Source organism: Ipomoea triloba, chromosome 13 (genome assembly GCF_003576645.1).
Source record: "Ipomoea triloba cultivar NCNSP0323 chromosome 13, ASM357664v1".
Classification (NCBI taxonomy): domain Eukaryota; kingdom Viridiplantae; phylum Streptophyta; class Magnoliopsida; order Solanales; family Convolvulaceae; genus Ipomoea; species Ipomoea triloba.
Window position 1 is genome coordinate 29,130,559 of NC_044928.1, and position 17,785 is coordinate 29,148,343.

A 17,785-nucleotide genomic window follows, 5' to 3' on the forward strand; every position below is an offset into this window, starting at 1 on the left:
GCAATCAAAGGGCATTATGGACACCACAACAAATCCATCTCCGCATTCTTGTTTCTTCATCTTCACCTGTCATTTTCTGTTTCCGTTATTAACGACCATTAACGACCCCCCTCCATTTTCTTCAGATCTCCTCTCTTCTCTACACATTTCACAACCTTTATATAGAGCTTCCACAACTTTTCAACGGTCCGGAGAAAGAAAAGGGCTGTAAGTTCTGCCAATTATATATCTCTTCATGGCTTTATTTCTTTGAATTTTTGTTGCAATCCAAATTGTGAATCAAGAGATGATCTTGGCCGTGGGTTTTAAGAGCTTTGAGAGTTTGGGATATTTCCTCTCGAGCTTGATTTTGGGGGTTTGCCCTCCAACCAGGTAGCCTGGAGACCCGGGGGGCTACATTTCTTTGAAGGGCAGTGATTGTTTTTCCTTGAATCTTTTTTGGATGTGAGATTTTGTGTGGGATTTTCAAGTTTTCTGTTTTGATCTTGGCTGATATATACTATATAGAGTATTATGTATGTATAGATTGTGGTTTCAAGATCAAGGGTTCACAGATGTCTGAGAAAGGTGGAAGCTTTAGGGCAAACCCCCTGGTTCATAGGTGGTTTAAGCTGGTGATGCTGGGGGCTTGTTTGGTAATTTTGATTCTATGGGGCACTCATAGTGTCAATTTGAGTGTCACCAATGCCCCCAAAAATTTTGTTCTTCTGAAATTCAATGATAGTTCTAAAGAATTTAGGCCAGAATTTAAAGATTTAGGGTATGCCAATGCTTCCAATTTGCCCCCCCAAGAGAAATTGGGGAATTTTAGTGATAATGAGAGGGGTTCTTCTATAGAGCCTTCAGGATCAAGAATTGGGAATTGGATTTTGGCTGAGTTAGAGGATAACTATTCATCAAAGCTTTTAGATGCTTGGTTGGCTCCTGGGGGTGAGCCATGTAAGGATTCAAGGAGTGTGGGGATTAGGGTTCCCGGTTTGGATGGTCGTGAGGGCCTCGAGTTGTCTACGGGGGATATCCACGAGTTTGTTTTCCAGGCGTTGGACGAGAAAGGGCAGGCGCATTGTTTGGGGGGCGATTACTTTGAGATTGATTTGTCCGGGGAGAAATGGAAGTCTAGGCCTCCCACTAAGGATTTGGGCAATGGTACTTATAAGTTTTATCTCCAAGTCCACCCTGATTTCTATGGGGATTACAATGTCACCATAATCCTATTGTTTCAACATTACGAGGGAATGAGGTTTTCGCCTCAAAGATTTGCGTTTGATCGTGTCCTCCGAGTTATCCCCATCAAATTCACCAAATCCCCAACTGAATTGCCAGCAATCCCGCAATGTGTGAGGTCTGATCTTGCTAGAATGGTTTGGTCTGGCAGGTGGACTCGGCATGCCAAGAACGACAGCTGCCTCGTCGATGAAGGCGGGCGGTTTATATGCCAAGACCCGAATTTCCCTTGCCAAAAACCGTGGTGCCATGGTCCGATGGGCGTGCTGGAGAGCAACGGGTGGGTATACTCAGCTCATTGTTCATTCAAGATGTTCTCCACCGAGGAGGCGTGGGAATGCTTGAACAACAAATGGATTTTCTGGTGGGGCGATTCGAACCATTGTGATACGATTCGCAACGTCCTTCACTTCATTCTCGACGTCCATGATGTCCAGGTTGTTCCAAGAAGGTTTGATGCCAACATCACGAACCCGAAGAATCCATCCCAAACCGTCAGATTCACCAGCATCTTCAATGGCCACCCGAACGACACGGGGAACTACCAGGGCTTGAATTCACTAGTAAATGCAAAGTATAGAGAGATGCTAAAAGGGTATTTTTCGGGTAATGTTGTTCCAGACACTATAATCATGAATTCGGGTTTGCACGATGGGGTGTACTGGCCTAGCGTTCGCACTTTCATCAGGGGCGCAGATTACTCAGCAGCGTTTTGGTCCGAGGTGATCCAAGGGGTGAAGCAGAGGCATAAGGTGCCACCAAAACTTCTATACCGGACCACAGTGACAACCGGTGGCTATGCAAGAACATTGGCTTACAATCCCCAAAAAATGGAGGCATTCAATTTGATTGTGTTGGATAAGCTAAGGGCATACGCCGCCTTGGACATTGTCATCGACGATTTCGACATGACCTTTCCATGGCACTACGACAATAGGTGCAACGACGGGGTCCACTATGGCCGAGCCCCCGCCAAGCTCGTGTGGCGGGATGGCCAGATCGGGCACCAGTACTTCGTCGACCTCATGCTCGGGCACGTGCTGCTCAACGCTATGTGCACGAGATGGTAACGCTCGATCTTCGTGCAAGATGGATCGTCGGCTGGCTGCTGGACTGCAGATGCAAGCTAATTGAAGTATGTGCTCCATCTCAACTAAAAGCCTAACCTGATAGTTGGATTGCACATTTATGTTTATATATTATTTATGCTCAACAAAGCTGACCTGATAAAAGATTGTATGAAGCCATGAGTTTCTGCATTGAACTGTTTTATGTTCTTGATCTGCAATTGTTGTCATGTCAGTTTTCATATACCACACATTGGCAGTTGTAATGTAACTTGTATCATAGTGATGTAAATATTAGGTTAGTATATTATAGTTATGATTATTGTTGCTTCATTTTATTTTTTTTTCCACAGATTATGAGTTACTATTCAACAAACCATGTATTGACACAATTGTCTGTTTATGTTGATGTGCAATTATTTTTTGTGTTCAGTATAAATTAGAGTGCAAATTATTGTTTTTTTGGGTGACAGAGGGGTTCCTTCGTAGTCATTACCTAAGGCTAAGGGTGTGTATTAGGTAAATCTTACTTCTGTGTAACAACTCATACACCACACAAGATAGGTAAACCGTATTAGAATCAGAAGACCTATGTGATGGATTCAACTAATTAAGTAGGTGCTAATAAGAACTAGACTGATGATTTTTTGGTAGGAGAATTATGTTCACTACTTGTCTACCTTCTCGGGGCAAATTATTATTGTATTTTTCTTGATATAGAAGTTGGAAGGAAGGAAAACTTTCATGCCACTCTGAGATGTTTGCATGTAAATTAAGGAATACAAGGTCACCTTAGAAGTCTTGCTCCAGCAGTAGGGTGAGAGTTTGATTCTCAAAGCCCAGAAAATTGATCTAAGGTGATGAAGACTCCTTGTGTGCAAAGTATACATGTAGGTGTAAAAAGTGCGAATTGATTGAAATTTTAGAGCCTTAAGACTAGTTTAGTGTAAGCGGAAAAATGAAAGTAAGTTGGGCATAGCAATGGTGGGTTGAATGTGTTGGGCTTGGGGCCTATTACTCCATTATAGACAACTCCGCTCAAAGGGTCTTGAAAGCATTATAAGACTATCCTAAATGCTGTCATGCATCATGGGACTATAGCACACTATTTACAAAATACTAGATTTGGTCCTTCCCGTCTTCGTCCACTAAAATTTTATCATACTATTATCGTTTTGTTCCATACTATTAATTTCATGTAGTTTACATAATGAGAGTATATAGTTATAGAAGTCTCCTAAGCACCACCAACATTTTCTTGTTTGTTACTTCTCCAGGTCATGTGTTTGGTGAGGAATTGACAATGAAGCAACCTTTTACCCATTGAGCTGAAAAGGATGTTATTGGCAGTCTCTCAAATATTAACTGCTAGTTCAACCACCCCATCCAACAACTGTCCACTACTCACCCAACTCTCATATTGTTATATTAATGATTATAGGTAAACTGAATTCATGACTATTGAGGTACGAGAATTCTGCTACAGCCAGTCGATCATTCATTGAGTCAAAATCTTAAGAGCCCAAGGTTGAGTTAGTATCTCATATTTTCGTACAATCAGGCATCAAGAATGAGTCAATGCCACTCAATAGAGTATCAAAACATGTGAAGACCTAATTGTAAATTTTTAAAATTTATTGACATTAATCTACACACATGTCTGTCACTCCATACTTTCGCCACTGATGAGGATATAAAGAGCATACATGACAATTACCAGTCATTTCCAACCTCAGTAGTGTGTTTTTCAACCTTCCAAGTCGAGAAGTGGATCCTACTTGGACTAACAAATAGCATGCGAAGCGTCTTCTAAGTTTCCACACCCACTCGAATCTCTTCTGCATTAACACATGGCGTGACCGACTTGACTGGACCTGTAGGCGAGCGCCATATGCCCCTTGTCAAGGGGATTTTTGGCATATACTCCTTGACATAACACTATAAAAGCCAACTTACTCTATATAGAGGAGGAGATTGAACCTAAAGAATATCTTTAATATTTCCCGACTTAGCTTGTTGAGAGCATACTAACACCCTAAGCTAGAATAGAACTTTGTATACTAAAGATTAGGTGTATGCATTATAATATCTTATTCATAAATAATAATTACACATATAATCTTAATCTAACATATTGTAAATTGTAATCGAAAACTCTAATCTCACTAACATCTCATGGGTAGCTATACATATATACTTAAATATCTTATGGTTTAACTTCGATTTTTATAATTCTTATCACTTTCTATAAAAATATAATAGTGTTTTATAGTAAAAAGAAGAAAAGGATTAAGAAAGTGATAGGTGAAAACGCGTATTCACCAAATGAGAATGGTGGGGCAGGCGACCACAGTCTACACAGTCCTTTACACTGCTAACTTGTGTTATCTGATCCTTAAATCCAGCAGAAGAAGAGGATTTTTTTTTTTTTTTTTGGTTTTGTTTTTGTTTGTTTCGATTATATATTGACCCAATGCCTATAAGAAAAAAAATAAAATAAATTAATATTTTTTCTAAAAGGGTTGAATCTCCAATCCCAATGGTCCATCCGAATTCTGAGAGAATATAAACTCTGCTGAACAAAGAGGCTAGATCTTTTTTTAGTACGCACAAGGAGTCTCCTCGAGATTGCTCTCACATTATCGCTGATAAGACTCGATTCATGGTCTTTCTTCACAAACTTCACTTATGTGATCAAGTGAACTATCCATACAAACTAAATTAATTCAATTTACGTTCAAAATTGAATGCTAAACTGTATACTTTTACACACAAAAAGCCAACACTCAAATTCCAATATTAATAGTAGGAAAGGAATTCCAGTCTACTGTCGAAAGTAACTGTTGAGTGAAGTTTTTCATCTAGACCAATGTTCTAGAATTTTTCTTTTCTTTATAAAAAAATAAACTATAGGCTAAAGGAAATGACTAATTATTAATTCTTGGAAAGCATGAGCATAATCATGAAAGATCCAATTTTTAAAGTTCATGGTAGGGTACAGTTCTCAACATTTGCCCGCCTTTAGCCTTTATTTTCCCACACGTAATCATAATTTAAAAAATTAATAAAATTTTGTGAGATAAATTTAATTAAGAAGATATTAGCAAGAATTAAATTAGTAATTTGTATGATCAGTTCAAATAATTTTTAAGTAGTATATTATAGACAATAATACAAAATCAAGTCTGATAAGTTGCAGTGTGAAACTTACATTTTTCTCGTAAATAATAAGCTACTGAATTACTATAATTTATTTTATATTAAGTATAAGAATCATGTTTTATCTACCCAACCACTCTTCTTGTTACCCTTAGCCAGCGTTTATTTGCTCTGGTTATTGAAATCTTAGGCTATCCTTAACCCAGAAATTTCTCTCACAATAGGTCCCACTTCCACATCATCAAATTTATAAATTCTTCAGTATTTAAAATTTGCATATTATATTATATATATAATAACTAAATAATATAATAGGAAATTAAAAAAAGATAAAAAAGTACACAAATCAAATTTACCATGCTTTTTCTCCTACTTTTTCATTCTCTATCTTCTTGCTAATTTAGCAATTTCTCTCTTATATTGCAACACACATGACATTAAATAATAATAAATAAAAGAACTCTCTCTTGCCACATAGATTAGAAAGGGGGAGATAGGCAGAGTTGAAGACAGCCTTACAGGGTCCCAGCCAAGGATTTAAACATATATTTGCGCTAAAGAAGCAATCTAGTATTGATTAAGGTGAGATAATTGCGATGTCCCCACGAATTGACGGCAGGGAATAGAAAAATGGAATTCCAAAAGTCAGTCTTCACATGATTTTTCACGACAAAACCCAACATTCATGCCAACTTTTTAGCAGACTATAAGGAAACCGCCGAAAGAAAGACATAATGGGCGACGACGAACCAACAAACCACAAAACAATGCTCTCTTTAGCCAACTGCTTCAACGGCTGCGGGACTCTTCCGGCGCCGATCACCGGCGGCCAGGGAACAAGGATCTGGAATCTCAGCGACAAGCCGATCGAGCTGCAAGTGCGAGTGGGATCGATCTTGAAGAAAGCCCACAGCTTGAAGCCTGGATCGTCGAAGCGATTTAAGAGCAAGAACATTTACAAGAATTATATGCCTGGAAAAGGGAAGAAGAATAGCGCAGTGGGGATGAAGACTTTGCTTTATTACTACGATGAAACCTGCCACCCTTATATTTGGATTCACGATTCCGGGTGCGATTTCTCCAGGATGGTGAAGCAGCAGTATATTAGTCTTGAGGATCTGAGGGACTGTTCGGAGATTAGAATCTTCAGGGATCACCAGAGGGGATGTATTGCGGTTCGCAAGAAGCCTAGAGGGGACTTGTGTTGAGTTTGGGTTTGAATCATATTGACCGGTTTACCCTCATGGGTAACTCAGTTGGTTTCTGTAACGGGTAGCTCAGTTGATTGTCCGTTACGGGTACCTCAGTTGGTTTCTGTAATTGGTAGCTCAGTTGGTTGTCCTTACGGATGTCTCAGTTAATTTCTGTAACGAGTAGCTCAGTTGGTTGCCCTCACGGATATCTCTTAGCGGGTAGCTCAGTTGGTTGCCCGTATGGAGATCTCAGTTGATTTCTCTAATGGGTAGCTTAGTTGGTTGCCCTTACAATATTTCAGTTGGTTTCTGTAACGGGTAGCTCCGTTGGTTGTGCTTGTGGGTATCTCAATTGGTTTCTGTAACGGGTAGCTCAGTTGGTTGCCCTTACGGATATTCAGTTGATTTCTGTAACAGGTAGCTCAGTTGGTTGTCCTCACGGGTATTTCAGTTGATTTCTGTAACGGTAGCTTAGTTGGTTCTTGAGTAGCAGATTGTAAGTGACGGATTCTGCGGTTCTAAGTGTATGATATTTGGTAAGTGGGATTGCCAAGATTTAATCTTTTCTTGTTTTTCCTGCTGCCCTGTTTAGGATTTAGGATGGGTATAGAGTAGGGTTTGATGTTCTCTGCATTTTCCTGTCTGTGAGAGTTTTTGGTTCATGGGATTGTTGTGTAATGAGTAGAGAATGTTTCTGAATTCTTAGTGTAAAGTGTAATTCAAAGATCAGAGATGAAGCTACCATATCCCACTACAGTTTGTCTTTTCTTCTCCTCCTAGTTTCTTGAATCAAATGAAAATCTAGTGTCAGGTGAAAGATCTTTGAATACATCAACCTTCCATTTTGTTTTATTTCTTTTTTTGAATGACGAGGGAACCTCATAGTCACACCACCACTCTAGGGTGTGTAATGGGTAAAGAACCAAGAAGAAGTCAATTAACACATTCTGTCATCGCTAGAGTTACACTTTTGTTACAGGCTAAAACTTTGGCCGTAGTAGTAAGCATTTGATTATGATAATTGGTATCAAAGTAGTTCATTGGTCCTAACAGTTGCTCATAGATGATGGACTCAAATTAAAAAAGTTAATAGATCATTCTCACTGAGTGTTGAACGAAGTCATCATTCTAACTAATTTAGCTGAGATTCTCCCTTCCATTTTGTTTTCTTTAAGCTGCAGCAGTGAGATATGTCAGATCAGTACAGTTCTGTAAACAGTATGATATAGTACATAGATCATCATTTTTGTCTATGAAATGGAAAAGTGATCAAGCATGTTGTTATTGGGCCTTGACTTGAGAATTTCAGGTCCATTACAGTTCAGTGATATGATATCTGCAGTTAGATTACATTACATGTGTATTGATACAAAAATTCCTGGAGGCATCATCATTGCCACTATTGATCACTACCCATCTTTTTTCACAATGAAATTCATGCCAATTTTTCACCATAAACCCCACCATCCAATCCTCAATGGTTCATATATTCTCCAGCTGGTTGTTGATATATTCTTGTTGCACCATGAATGAATCTCCCAACAAGCCCTAGCAGACATCACATGGGACAGACTTCTAAGCTAAGTATTCTCTTTGTGCATAACATCTGCTTTGAGTAGGAGTTGAGGAAAGGATAATGAACCTTTTTAGTTTTTAGTCCCTTTAAGTTAGTCAGATTATAGCCAGTTAGTCACATATGCATCTAAATAAACCCCTAAACTTTATACAATGACTGAAACCAGCAACCGACCCCGCCAGTTGCTTTTTCGGTGGAAAAGGCAACCACTGGTCGCTTTCTTCAAAGGAGGCCAGACATTTATCAGTCTCTAATTTTAGTCGCCAGCATCACTAGAATCTTCTCAGAACCCTATAGTGACATGCTATTACAAGTTAATAACCAGTTTTGGGCGTTGATGCAAGAACTCCAGTGGAAAAGACAAAAGGAGACCAGTGATTGTTCGTCGGTAGCTGATTTTAGTCGTCGGAGCATAACCAAAATCTTCACGAAACCTCAGTGACATGCCATTACAGGTCAATTTTGGGCTTTGATGCAAAAAAATAACATGTTGATGGATTTAATTGCAACTTTTAAAAGTTCAATTACCTAATTGACTTCTTGTATAAAGTTTAGAAGCTTATTTGACCCTTTTTCCCTAAGTATTATTGTGATTCTCAGTTGTGTGAGTATGGGACAGATTAAGTGAATGAGGCTAACCTTAAACTGATTATGGAACCTCTCCAAACAACATAAGAAGCTGAGAATATGCTCAGTATGCCATTGGACAGCAAAGGATGATGTCTAAGTTTCTGTCTGTCTTACCCATATTATCACTTCTGATTTATAACTTCTGAAGTCACATAGTTTTACACTCATAGCATCATTTCCATGAATCACACAAGGAAGATCTAAAACACTTTTCGTCTATTTAATTCACTCATTCCTCTAAGGATTTATGTGGTTTCTGTTGGACAGCATCCCAATTTTCGCCCGGATTATGCAGCCTGAAGTTTTTGGACCAGCAAGCATTCCTTTCCAGATTGCACTATGGGCCTGCCATTCCCATTGATTATTTGGGCTTCTTTGCTGCAATTTTACCTGCAAAAGTGATACATTTCTCCCATTCTTGCTTGCAGGTTGAGCTAAACACAGTGTTTAACTTTGGGGTTATTCCAAAAGTGACAAAAGGAGGACTTATGGGCACATGACCAAGTGACACATTTTCTAGGCAAGTGTTACCCCTTTTTAGCTCACAGAGTTAAGAAGCAGCCAAAAAGGGGGTGGCTGTGAAAGAATATTGCCATAGAAGTTAGCAACATGAGAGACAAACATGGGAATAGGTTCCATGTGAATGCAGATGCAGCAGGCAGCATCTATGCGCCCCGCTTTTGGATCGTTGTGAACCCCTTGTTTTTATTCACGGTTTTCGCTAGCCCGGGGACCATCCTGGCTTTCAGTGGTTAAGTCTTTGTTGTTGATTCATCCCCATTCTCAAACAGTTGTGCCAAGGGGGCCTTAAAACAGACAAAAGAAACACATAGCCTTCTTGGATTGTCTGCATCTTTAATGCTTAGCCAATTTCAAAGATGTGATCTCATTAGATATCTTTTGTTTCCATGAGAGCTATCTGGATATGCTTGCTGCAATTACTACTCATATTTTTGTGTTAAGTGATGACAGCAGATCTGTTTGTTCACTGGTCCAACTTTTGAGCTGTTCTATAAACCCCAGAGAGTGGTTTCTTTCACCTGCAGCTTGCTGCTGTATGTATGTGCTTTCAACTTTCAAACTCATCAATCAAGATTGGTGAAAAGTGAAAAAGCCTTTTATGGTATCATTTCATATTATTGCACACACCATTCTTGACCTGCCTGCAGTTATCAACTAAAACACATGCAAATAGCCTTACGGGGCTAGTTCAGTTGATTCGACCGATCATTCTAAAGTCCTACTCTAGCAGTAGTGTAGGGGTTCGAATTTCACCGGAAATTTGGGGGTCATTGGAAGACCTTGACGGATCAGGGGTGACGAAGACTCTTTGTGCGCAGAGTGTACAAATAAGGGGTGGGAACTTGGGGACGGACAGTTCGAATCCACTGGAAATTTGAGGTCATTGGGAGACCTTGACCGATCAGGGGTGACGAGGACTCTTTGTGCACAAATTGTACAAATAAGGGTTGGAAACCTAGGGATGGACAGTTTGAATTCCATTGGAAACTTGGGGTCATTGAGAGACCTTGACCGATCAGGGGTAACGAAGACTCTTTGTGGGCAGAGTGTACAAATAAGGGGTGGGAACCTAGGGACGACAATGTGACTCGCGATTGACCTTTCCCAATGACTCTTGAGTATAGGTTCTGGTGACTTAGTATTAGTTTGGCGTAAGCTAGGAAATCTAATATATATATATATATATAACCTTTAGAATGCATTGATTATGGGTGTCATTTGTTGTCATCTTCATAAACACAAGAATTTTAGTTGCTTGGAAAACTGGTTTTCTCAGAGAAAAGTTGCTGTTTTTCCCACCATTCTGCATAAACTTATGGAGAAACAAAGGCTGATTGAAGAAGAAATCTATGTGCAAGAAGGGATCTGCAGATTTGCTATAATTGAGATTATTTGACTTTAGATTTAACCATTGCATACAAGTTTTTTCACCATTGATTTCCCTCACTGTTCCTTCTTCCTCTAGTGCTGCCAAGAGCAATTATTTATGATCCTTACAGATTCTCTTTTTCTGACTCTGGGTACAATAATCCATTTTGACTTTTAGCTTGAGGGAATTTTATTTTTATTTTTAATTAAAATTTTTTTTTTCTTTCTTGAGGTTGTTAGCAGACCAAATTTAGGAGCATTTTGGTTGCAGAGTAATATAGCCAGTCTGGGAGTGAAATGGTGCCAGAAGTCATTTCCCAATTCACAGAGTCCCCCTTTTGCTTTACACCCCACTTAGGTACCCTCAAATCATAATTGGTTCTATTTTTCACACACAAAAAAAACTCTAATTGCGTAACGTGTAACGCGTCACAGACTAAACAGTCATACTATTATTTTCTTGACATTCTCTAAAAATGACCGAGGATTGAAAGGTTCTAGTTCTCTACTCTGATTCATGAACTCGTGTTACTATAGCATTGTATTGTCAAGTTGTCTACTTTTTGTTTTGTTTTTGTATAGAGGGAACAAGACATGACAACAATCTATCTATATCTAAAAAAAAAAAAAAACAGCACTAGAGGGTAACTCCAGTCAAATTGGTTAGATTATTGACTTTGGACCGTTATCTTCTTAGCGTACTTAAAAAGGGGGAGAATTGAAATATTCTAGTTCTCTTCTTAGATTCATGAACTTGTGCTACTATACCATTATATTGGCCTTGTTTGGTAACATAGTTAGCTTATAAGTTAATTTTGACTTATTTGAGTACTATTAGTTGTTTGACGTTAAAAAATTAATGAGTATTTGATTAATTAACTTTTTGTAACAGTTTATTGCTCCAAAATACTAAAATTCAAAAAGTTGTTCAAAGTAGTTTTCTCGATCAGCTTTTTGAGAAAGTCATTTTGCATGTAACCAGCTCTACTAATTTAGCAAATTAATATTATCAACTAGTGGAATCCACTAACCCAATCAGCTAACAGCTATCAGCTAACCTCTATTTACCAAACACGGATGCGAGAGAACATGACACGATAACAATCAACATCTATAAAAAACAGCACCAACTGCATCTGTTAACAATCAAGAACCCTAACAAATTAAACGCCATTAGTGCAAGCCAAACTGAACTAACTAACACACATTGTCTAGCTAGCTACTTGGACAAACTAATTAAGATAGATGTTTGGGAAACTAATGGGCATGAAAAGAGGTTTGAAGACACACAACACTTTTACCTAAAGGGGTTAGGGCTGCACCAATGAGAGGAAGAGGGTGCATGTGAGCATTGGTTGCTGCAGATGAGAGGTAGGGTGCAAATGGGAGAGGCATTGGCAACAGATCCCTCCATTAAACTATAAATGAGTTTCCCAATATATCTCTTCTCCTCTGCTCTGCAATCACCATCTCCCACACCATGTGGTCCACATGTACTTCCTTCTTCACTTCCCAACATTAATGCATTATATTGCCACTGCACAATCACATTTCCTTTCACACCCATGCTCATACGGATAATAATGCTCATGTATATGGGTAGGATGAAATGAGAACATGGTCCTCTCAGTAAAAAGCGGAAAGCAGTCTATCAGGTTCATTATTAATGGTTGAGGGTTTTAATAAAAAAGATACAGGGTTAATTTTATAATTGTTGAAAAATTTTAAGAGTAGGATTCATTTTATAATTATTACAAACTTAGTATTTAGTAATGGTAAGATTCTAGCATTTGATTTCTTCTCTATGGAATAATTTCTCTAGGTGCAATTTGAAAGTGTGGATTCGTCCCGACTTTTTACAAGGGCAAGGGAGGTGTTCACATGAACCTTCCCCTATATATATGATTGAGTTTTTTGTTTTATTTGGTTTAGTGGTTCTGTTTTTACTGCTTAATGTCTAACATTTACGGTTTTGATTTACTGTAATTTATAAAATTCACCAGGTTTACATATTTAGTTGTTAAATATGGTATATTTAAGTATTCAAATTTACATAGTAAAGTTGATGATAATTACAAAAATGTCACCGCGTTATTTAAAAAATCTAATCAGATTCTAATGAAATATTAATTAAAAAAAAAAAGGGGACCAAAATTTTCATTAAAAAAATTGAGAAACAAAAATAAACATGACAATAATTAAAGAATTGAATCTATATTTGAAGTATAACTCAAAAATTAAAAACGCCATATTTTCTATGTATATGTTCAAGAAATTTTATTTGATTATTTTTCTTCGAAAAAAAAAAAACATACAATTTGCTAGTACATATCATCAGTTACATCACACTCTAACAATACAACTAATTTAATATTAAAATTGTCCAACATTATAAAATATGTATATGCATGCAACTTACAATGTTAGGGTAGGGATGCTAAAACCTTGTTTTTATTAGGTCAAAAATTTCCACCATATTTTCCTCCACTTACCCACAAGAGCCTCATCATGGGGTTAGGCTTTTGAGAAGAACAGTTACATAAAGTTAAGAATGGAATATATATATATATATATATATATATATATATATATATGTCCGATACGGTTCGTGTGAGAATCACTGCTTGAATGTGAACCTGTAAACTCCTATGCACTATTGAGATGTGCGATTGGACGGTTGAGATCTGATGAGTGGTGCAATGATGCAGTGGTGAAATGATGTGGTGCGGTGATGTATATTTACTATGTCAAAATTATTATAAACGGTCGAACAAGATTAACGGGGTGTAATTTTATTTATATATATATATATATACATACATACATATATATATATATATATATATATATATATATATATATATATATATATATATATATATATATATATATATACACACACACTCTCTTCATCATCAGACACTTTGCACACATTCTATGAGCGAAGTGCCCAACTGCTTCTTCAGACCATGGCCAAACAACCACTTTTCTCCCAACTTCCCCCTCCTTTTTTCATTCATTCAAGTTAGTTGATGAAAAGATTTTTTTTAAAAAATATTTACGACTGATATTACATGAGCCCATAATTTATCTTTTAATATTTACTCCAAAATATAGTACTATTTTAGAGTAGTGTTGTAGAACTAAATTAATTGCCACGTAAGAAATGAATATTATGAGTTAAAGTTACTAATTTTATTGCAAGGTAAACGTTAATTAGAGATTGAAATTTTGTTTTATTTTTATTTTAAAAAATAATTAAAACTAAGAGGTTACGTTGCTTCAACCGACAAATTAGGAATTTATGTTGTTACTACTTAAGTATCTAAGAATCATGTTTAATCTCTGTTTGTCAATTATGTTTAACAATTTAAAAAGTATTATAATAGTCACCTTAATTAAAGGCTAAAAGTAATGGAAATGATGTTAGAAAGAAAAAGAGCACTCCTAATGATTTCAAGTGATGCTTATCTCTTTCCTTTGAACTTTTTTTTTTTTTTTGACATTTGAGGGGAATGAAGCATGAATCTTTCTTTCAAAGTAAAGTAATTTACTTTTATAAATAAGTAAATATTATATATATATATATATATATATATATATATATATAATTAATATCTAATTGTCATTGGTTGAGATGTAGCTTAACTTTCATTGACAATCATGATCTTATTTTGCAATATTTTATTTAGTTTTAAATTTTAATAAAAAAAATTATAAGCACAAGAAACACATTAAAATATGAAAAAAAAAATACTCATGGGCCTGAGGACGGGTTAATGCATCCATGATATACTTTGACAAAATTTAGAAATCTAGACCATTAAAAAATAAATGAATAATATAATATAATATAATATAGTATAGTTGTAAAATAGGTCACTCAATCGCACACCAAACTGCAATTAGGCCATCGAATTCAAAAAAAAAATGCAATTAGATCTCTGAACAACACAAATTCATGTAACTCAATGGCCTGTATCCCCTAGCTCATGCTCAGCGCTATAAAAAGTTAAAAACTAACTTTTTTTTATAGAAAAAATGGACTTGACCTGAGATATATCATTAGTACTTTCCGATTTAATGATAGCGTTCCAACTATCTTGATTCGCATAATTTTTCTGTAATATATAAATTATTTTTTATTCATAATTATACACTTAAACTCAACATAACTATTAGATTATTTACATTATCATAGTCAATAAACATAATACTGAAACTTAAAATCATATCAAAATTGTATTTTTAAAGTGAAATATTGTGATATAAAGTTGTTAATTAATTTTTTTTTTTGGTATTTACAATTTTTTATTTTGAAAAATGACACTGTTTTTATTGAATTATATGCTTATAACATTTTTTTCCTAAACCCCTAATTCAAAAGCTTATTTAATCGTGATAGAGAAAACAATCACTTTTAAAATAATTAAGGAGAAAAATATGAATACATGAATAATTCAAACATTAAAAAAAAACTATAAACATATAATTAGGGGAAAAATCATTTTCTCTTTTTATTTATTTATTTTGAGGGGAATTCTGACTAGAATTGATACGAAATCCGGAGTAATTAATATATGGCACATCAGCCAAAATCTGTTTCATTTTTTACTGCTTGCTGACTGTCTGACCAGCTGACCTTAAGCCAAGCCAAACAACACAACCTAAGCCAAGCCACTAAACTACACAATAACAAACAACGTTATAAGTGTGAAACCTTTGAAGATTAATTAAAGTTAAATTAATTAAAGCTGGCAATTATCCCAGGTATCAACCTGCTGAATTTCGTGAACTTTAATTTAACAGGACTTAATGAACCTCATTATCATACCCACTTTCAGTGAAAATTATCCTTCCACTATCAACACTTTAATTTTTCTATTAAAATAAAAATATCATTCTCAATTAGAAGATGTATTTACTCTCGACTAAAAAACTATATTAATAGTTATACTATACATTTTTTTTTTTTTTTGAATAAAGAAGGTTGATTAATCGAGCCAAACCTCAAATTGTCAAGAGTAACGAGAGACGGGTCAAACAATCAAATTTTACGTTCAGACAAAGAACAAGTCACATTTGAAACTTTATTTAAAAGAACTAACGTCTTTTTAGTATTTTCATTGAAAATAATACTTGGTAGTGTTAATTACTATTAGATTTAAGAAGGTAAAATAATATTTTTTAGTTTTAGAGATGTAATTGTGATATAGATTTAGTTCTTTATTGTAAATTTATTTTATATATTTCGACAATGATATAACAATTTTGAGATTTCATTAAAAGTACTAAAAAAAATGTGTGGTAATATTTTAAGTATTCGTTGTAAATATAGTCGATAAATTTATTACATAGTGGACTTTTTCATCAATGACATAATAAGGATTGCATAAAAAGCAATAGGGATTAATATGCCAATTTGCTTATATCTTCAATGGCACGAGGTTAGATTGAATGCATTAGGTTGTTGTATAGATTTTAGTTATTCGTTGTAAATTTAGTGTATAAATTTATTACACAATGGACTATTTCGTCAATGAAAAGGGTTTATGTTAAAAGCACTATGGACTAATTCATTATTAACATAAGGGTTGCGTTAAAAGTACGCGGGATGTATTTATTACATAGTGGACTATTTCGTCAATGACAGCATAACTAGTTTTTAGATTTTTGTGGCCCTGTTTTTATAAATAAATGAGGTCCTATCAAAAGTATAAGCGTAATATTTAAAATCAAAACGTATAATATATAATTTTTACTTCAAGTTATCTCTGCATATGTCTTTGGGGAAATAGAATGGTTTTGTCATGCTCAATTAAATAGGTCACAATTATTAGGAGAGAAAAGTGATTTGAGATAAAATCGATGTGTTTTAGGATTAATTGTAGATTTTTTATTATTTCTTAAGTAGCTAGGCCAAAAATAAACATTGGCTCTCTGAAAATTTGAGGCCCTGTGATATTGCCCATTTTGCACGCCCTTAAATCCGGTCATGAATAACACAAGGGTTACGCTAAAAGTACTAGGGATTAATCCACCAATTTTCATATTTCGTTAATGACGATTGCGTTAAAACTTAAAAAGTACGAGGGACGTATTTATTACACAGTAGACTATTTCGCCAAGACATAAGTGCTACGTTAAAAGCACTAGGGAGTAATCCGCTAATCCTGTCAATTTAGTTTGTATATATATTTGCAAAGTGGACAATTTTGTCAATGACATAAGGATTTAGGGTTTGCTTGGAAATTCAGTTCCGGATTTTCAGTGTATCGAAACTCAGTTCCGTTGACTGTGGAAAAGCAGCTGATTTTGTTGGAAATGACTTCTGCCAAATTTTTCGGAAGTCATTTTTTGGACCAAGCCACATCGACGAACAACGAACGACGGCTTCGAGACCAAGGCTTCCAGTACTTGTTTTCGACGGACTGGTTTCGTCGGAAACCAGAGTAGTCCAGAGCAACTGCTCTAGTTTCCAGCGAAAACCATTGTTTGTTTTTTAATTCTTTTTAATAAATAACATTATTTTTAATATTATTATAAATATTTTTATATTTTAAATAAAATAATTAAAATGTTTAACTATACAATACCGAATACATCAAAATAGTTTTCGCAACGAAACACTAGAACAAAAAATGATTTTTGAAAAATGAGTCATTTTTAAAAAAATATTTTTCAGAAGTCATTCTCCTACTTTTCAAACGGACCTTAGTGAAAAACACCATGGACTGGTCTATTTCTTTACCAATCTAAATATTAAATTTACACTTTTCAACTTTTTTTTAAATGTATTTTTATTAATAAATGATTAGATTTACAATTATATATTTGTAATATCAATTCATTGAATTGTATAAATAAAATTTGTTATACCTCACCATTTAGACATTTAAAAAGAAAAAAGAGAAGGGTAATGGAAGACAAAAAAAATGGCTTTATTAATATAAAACTACAAGAAAACCTAAAATCAGGAAAAGGATAAAATAGTAGCAATAATAAATATAGCCCTCGTAGCAAAAGAAATGAACAACAAGACCATA

The 17,785-nt window shown here is 35.4% G+C and overlaps 2 protein-coding genes across 2 annotated transcripts; both read left to right on the top strand.

Annotated features, from left to right (window-relative positions):
* Positions 1-100: 100 nt before the first annotated feature.
* Positions 101-3,942, top strand: LOC116001669. Its single transcript, XM_031241570.1, has 2 exons — positions 101-2,359; positions 3,569-3,942. Exon 1 carries the CDS (start codon positions 555-557, stop codon positions 2,292-2,294), a length of 1,740 nt encoding a protein of 579 aa, XP_031097430.1. The 5' UTR covers positions 101-554; the 3' UTR covers positions 2,295-2,359; positions 3,569-3,942.
* Positions 3,943-6,133: 2,191 nt separating this feature from the next.
* LOC116001829 lies at positions 6,134-7,460 on the top strand. Its single transcript, XM_031241780.1, has one exon. It carries the CDS (start codon positions 6,185-6,187, stop codon positions 6,656-6,658), a length of 474 nt encoding a protein of 157 aa, XP_031097640.1. The 5' UTR covers positions 6,134-6,184; the 3' UTR covers positions 6,659-7,460.
* The last annotated feature ends 10,325 nt before the right edge of the window (positions 7,461-17,785 follow it).

Coding starts and splice junctions, on each gene's coding strand:
- LOC116001829 (XM_031241780.1), top strand. CDS start 6,185: ATGGGCGACGACGAACCAACAAACCACAAAACAATGCTCTCTTTAGCC.
- LOC116001669 (XM_031241570.1), top strand. CDS start 555: ATGTCTGAGAAAGGTGGAAGCTTTAGGGCAAACCCCCTGGTTCATAGG.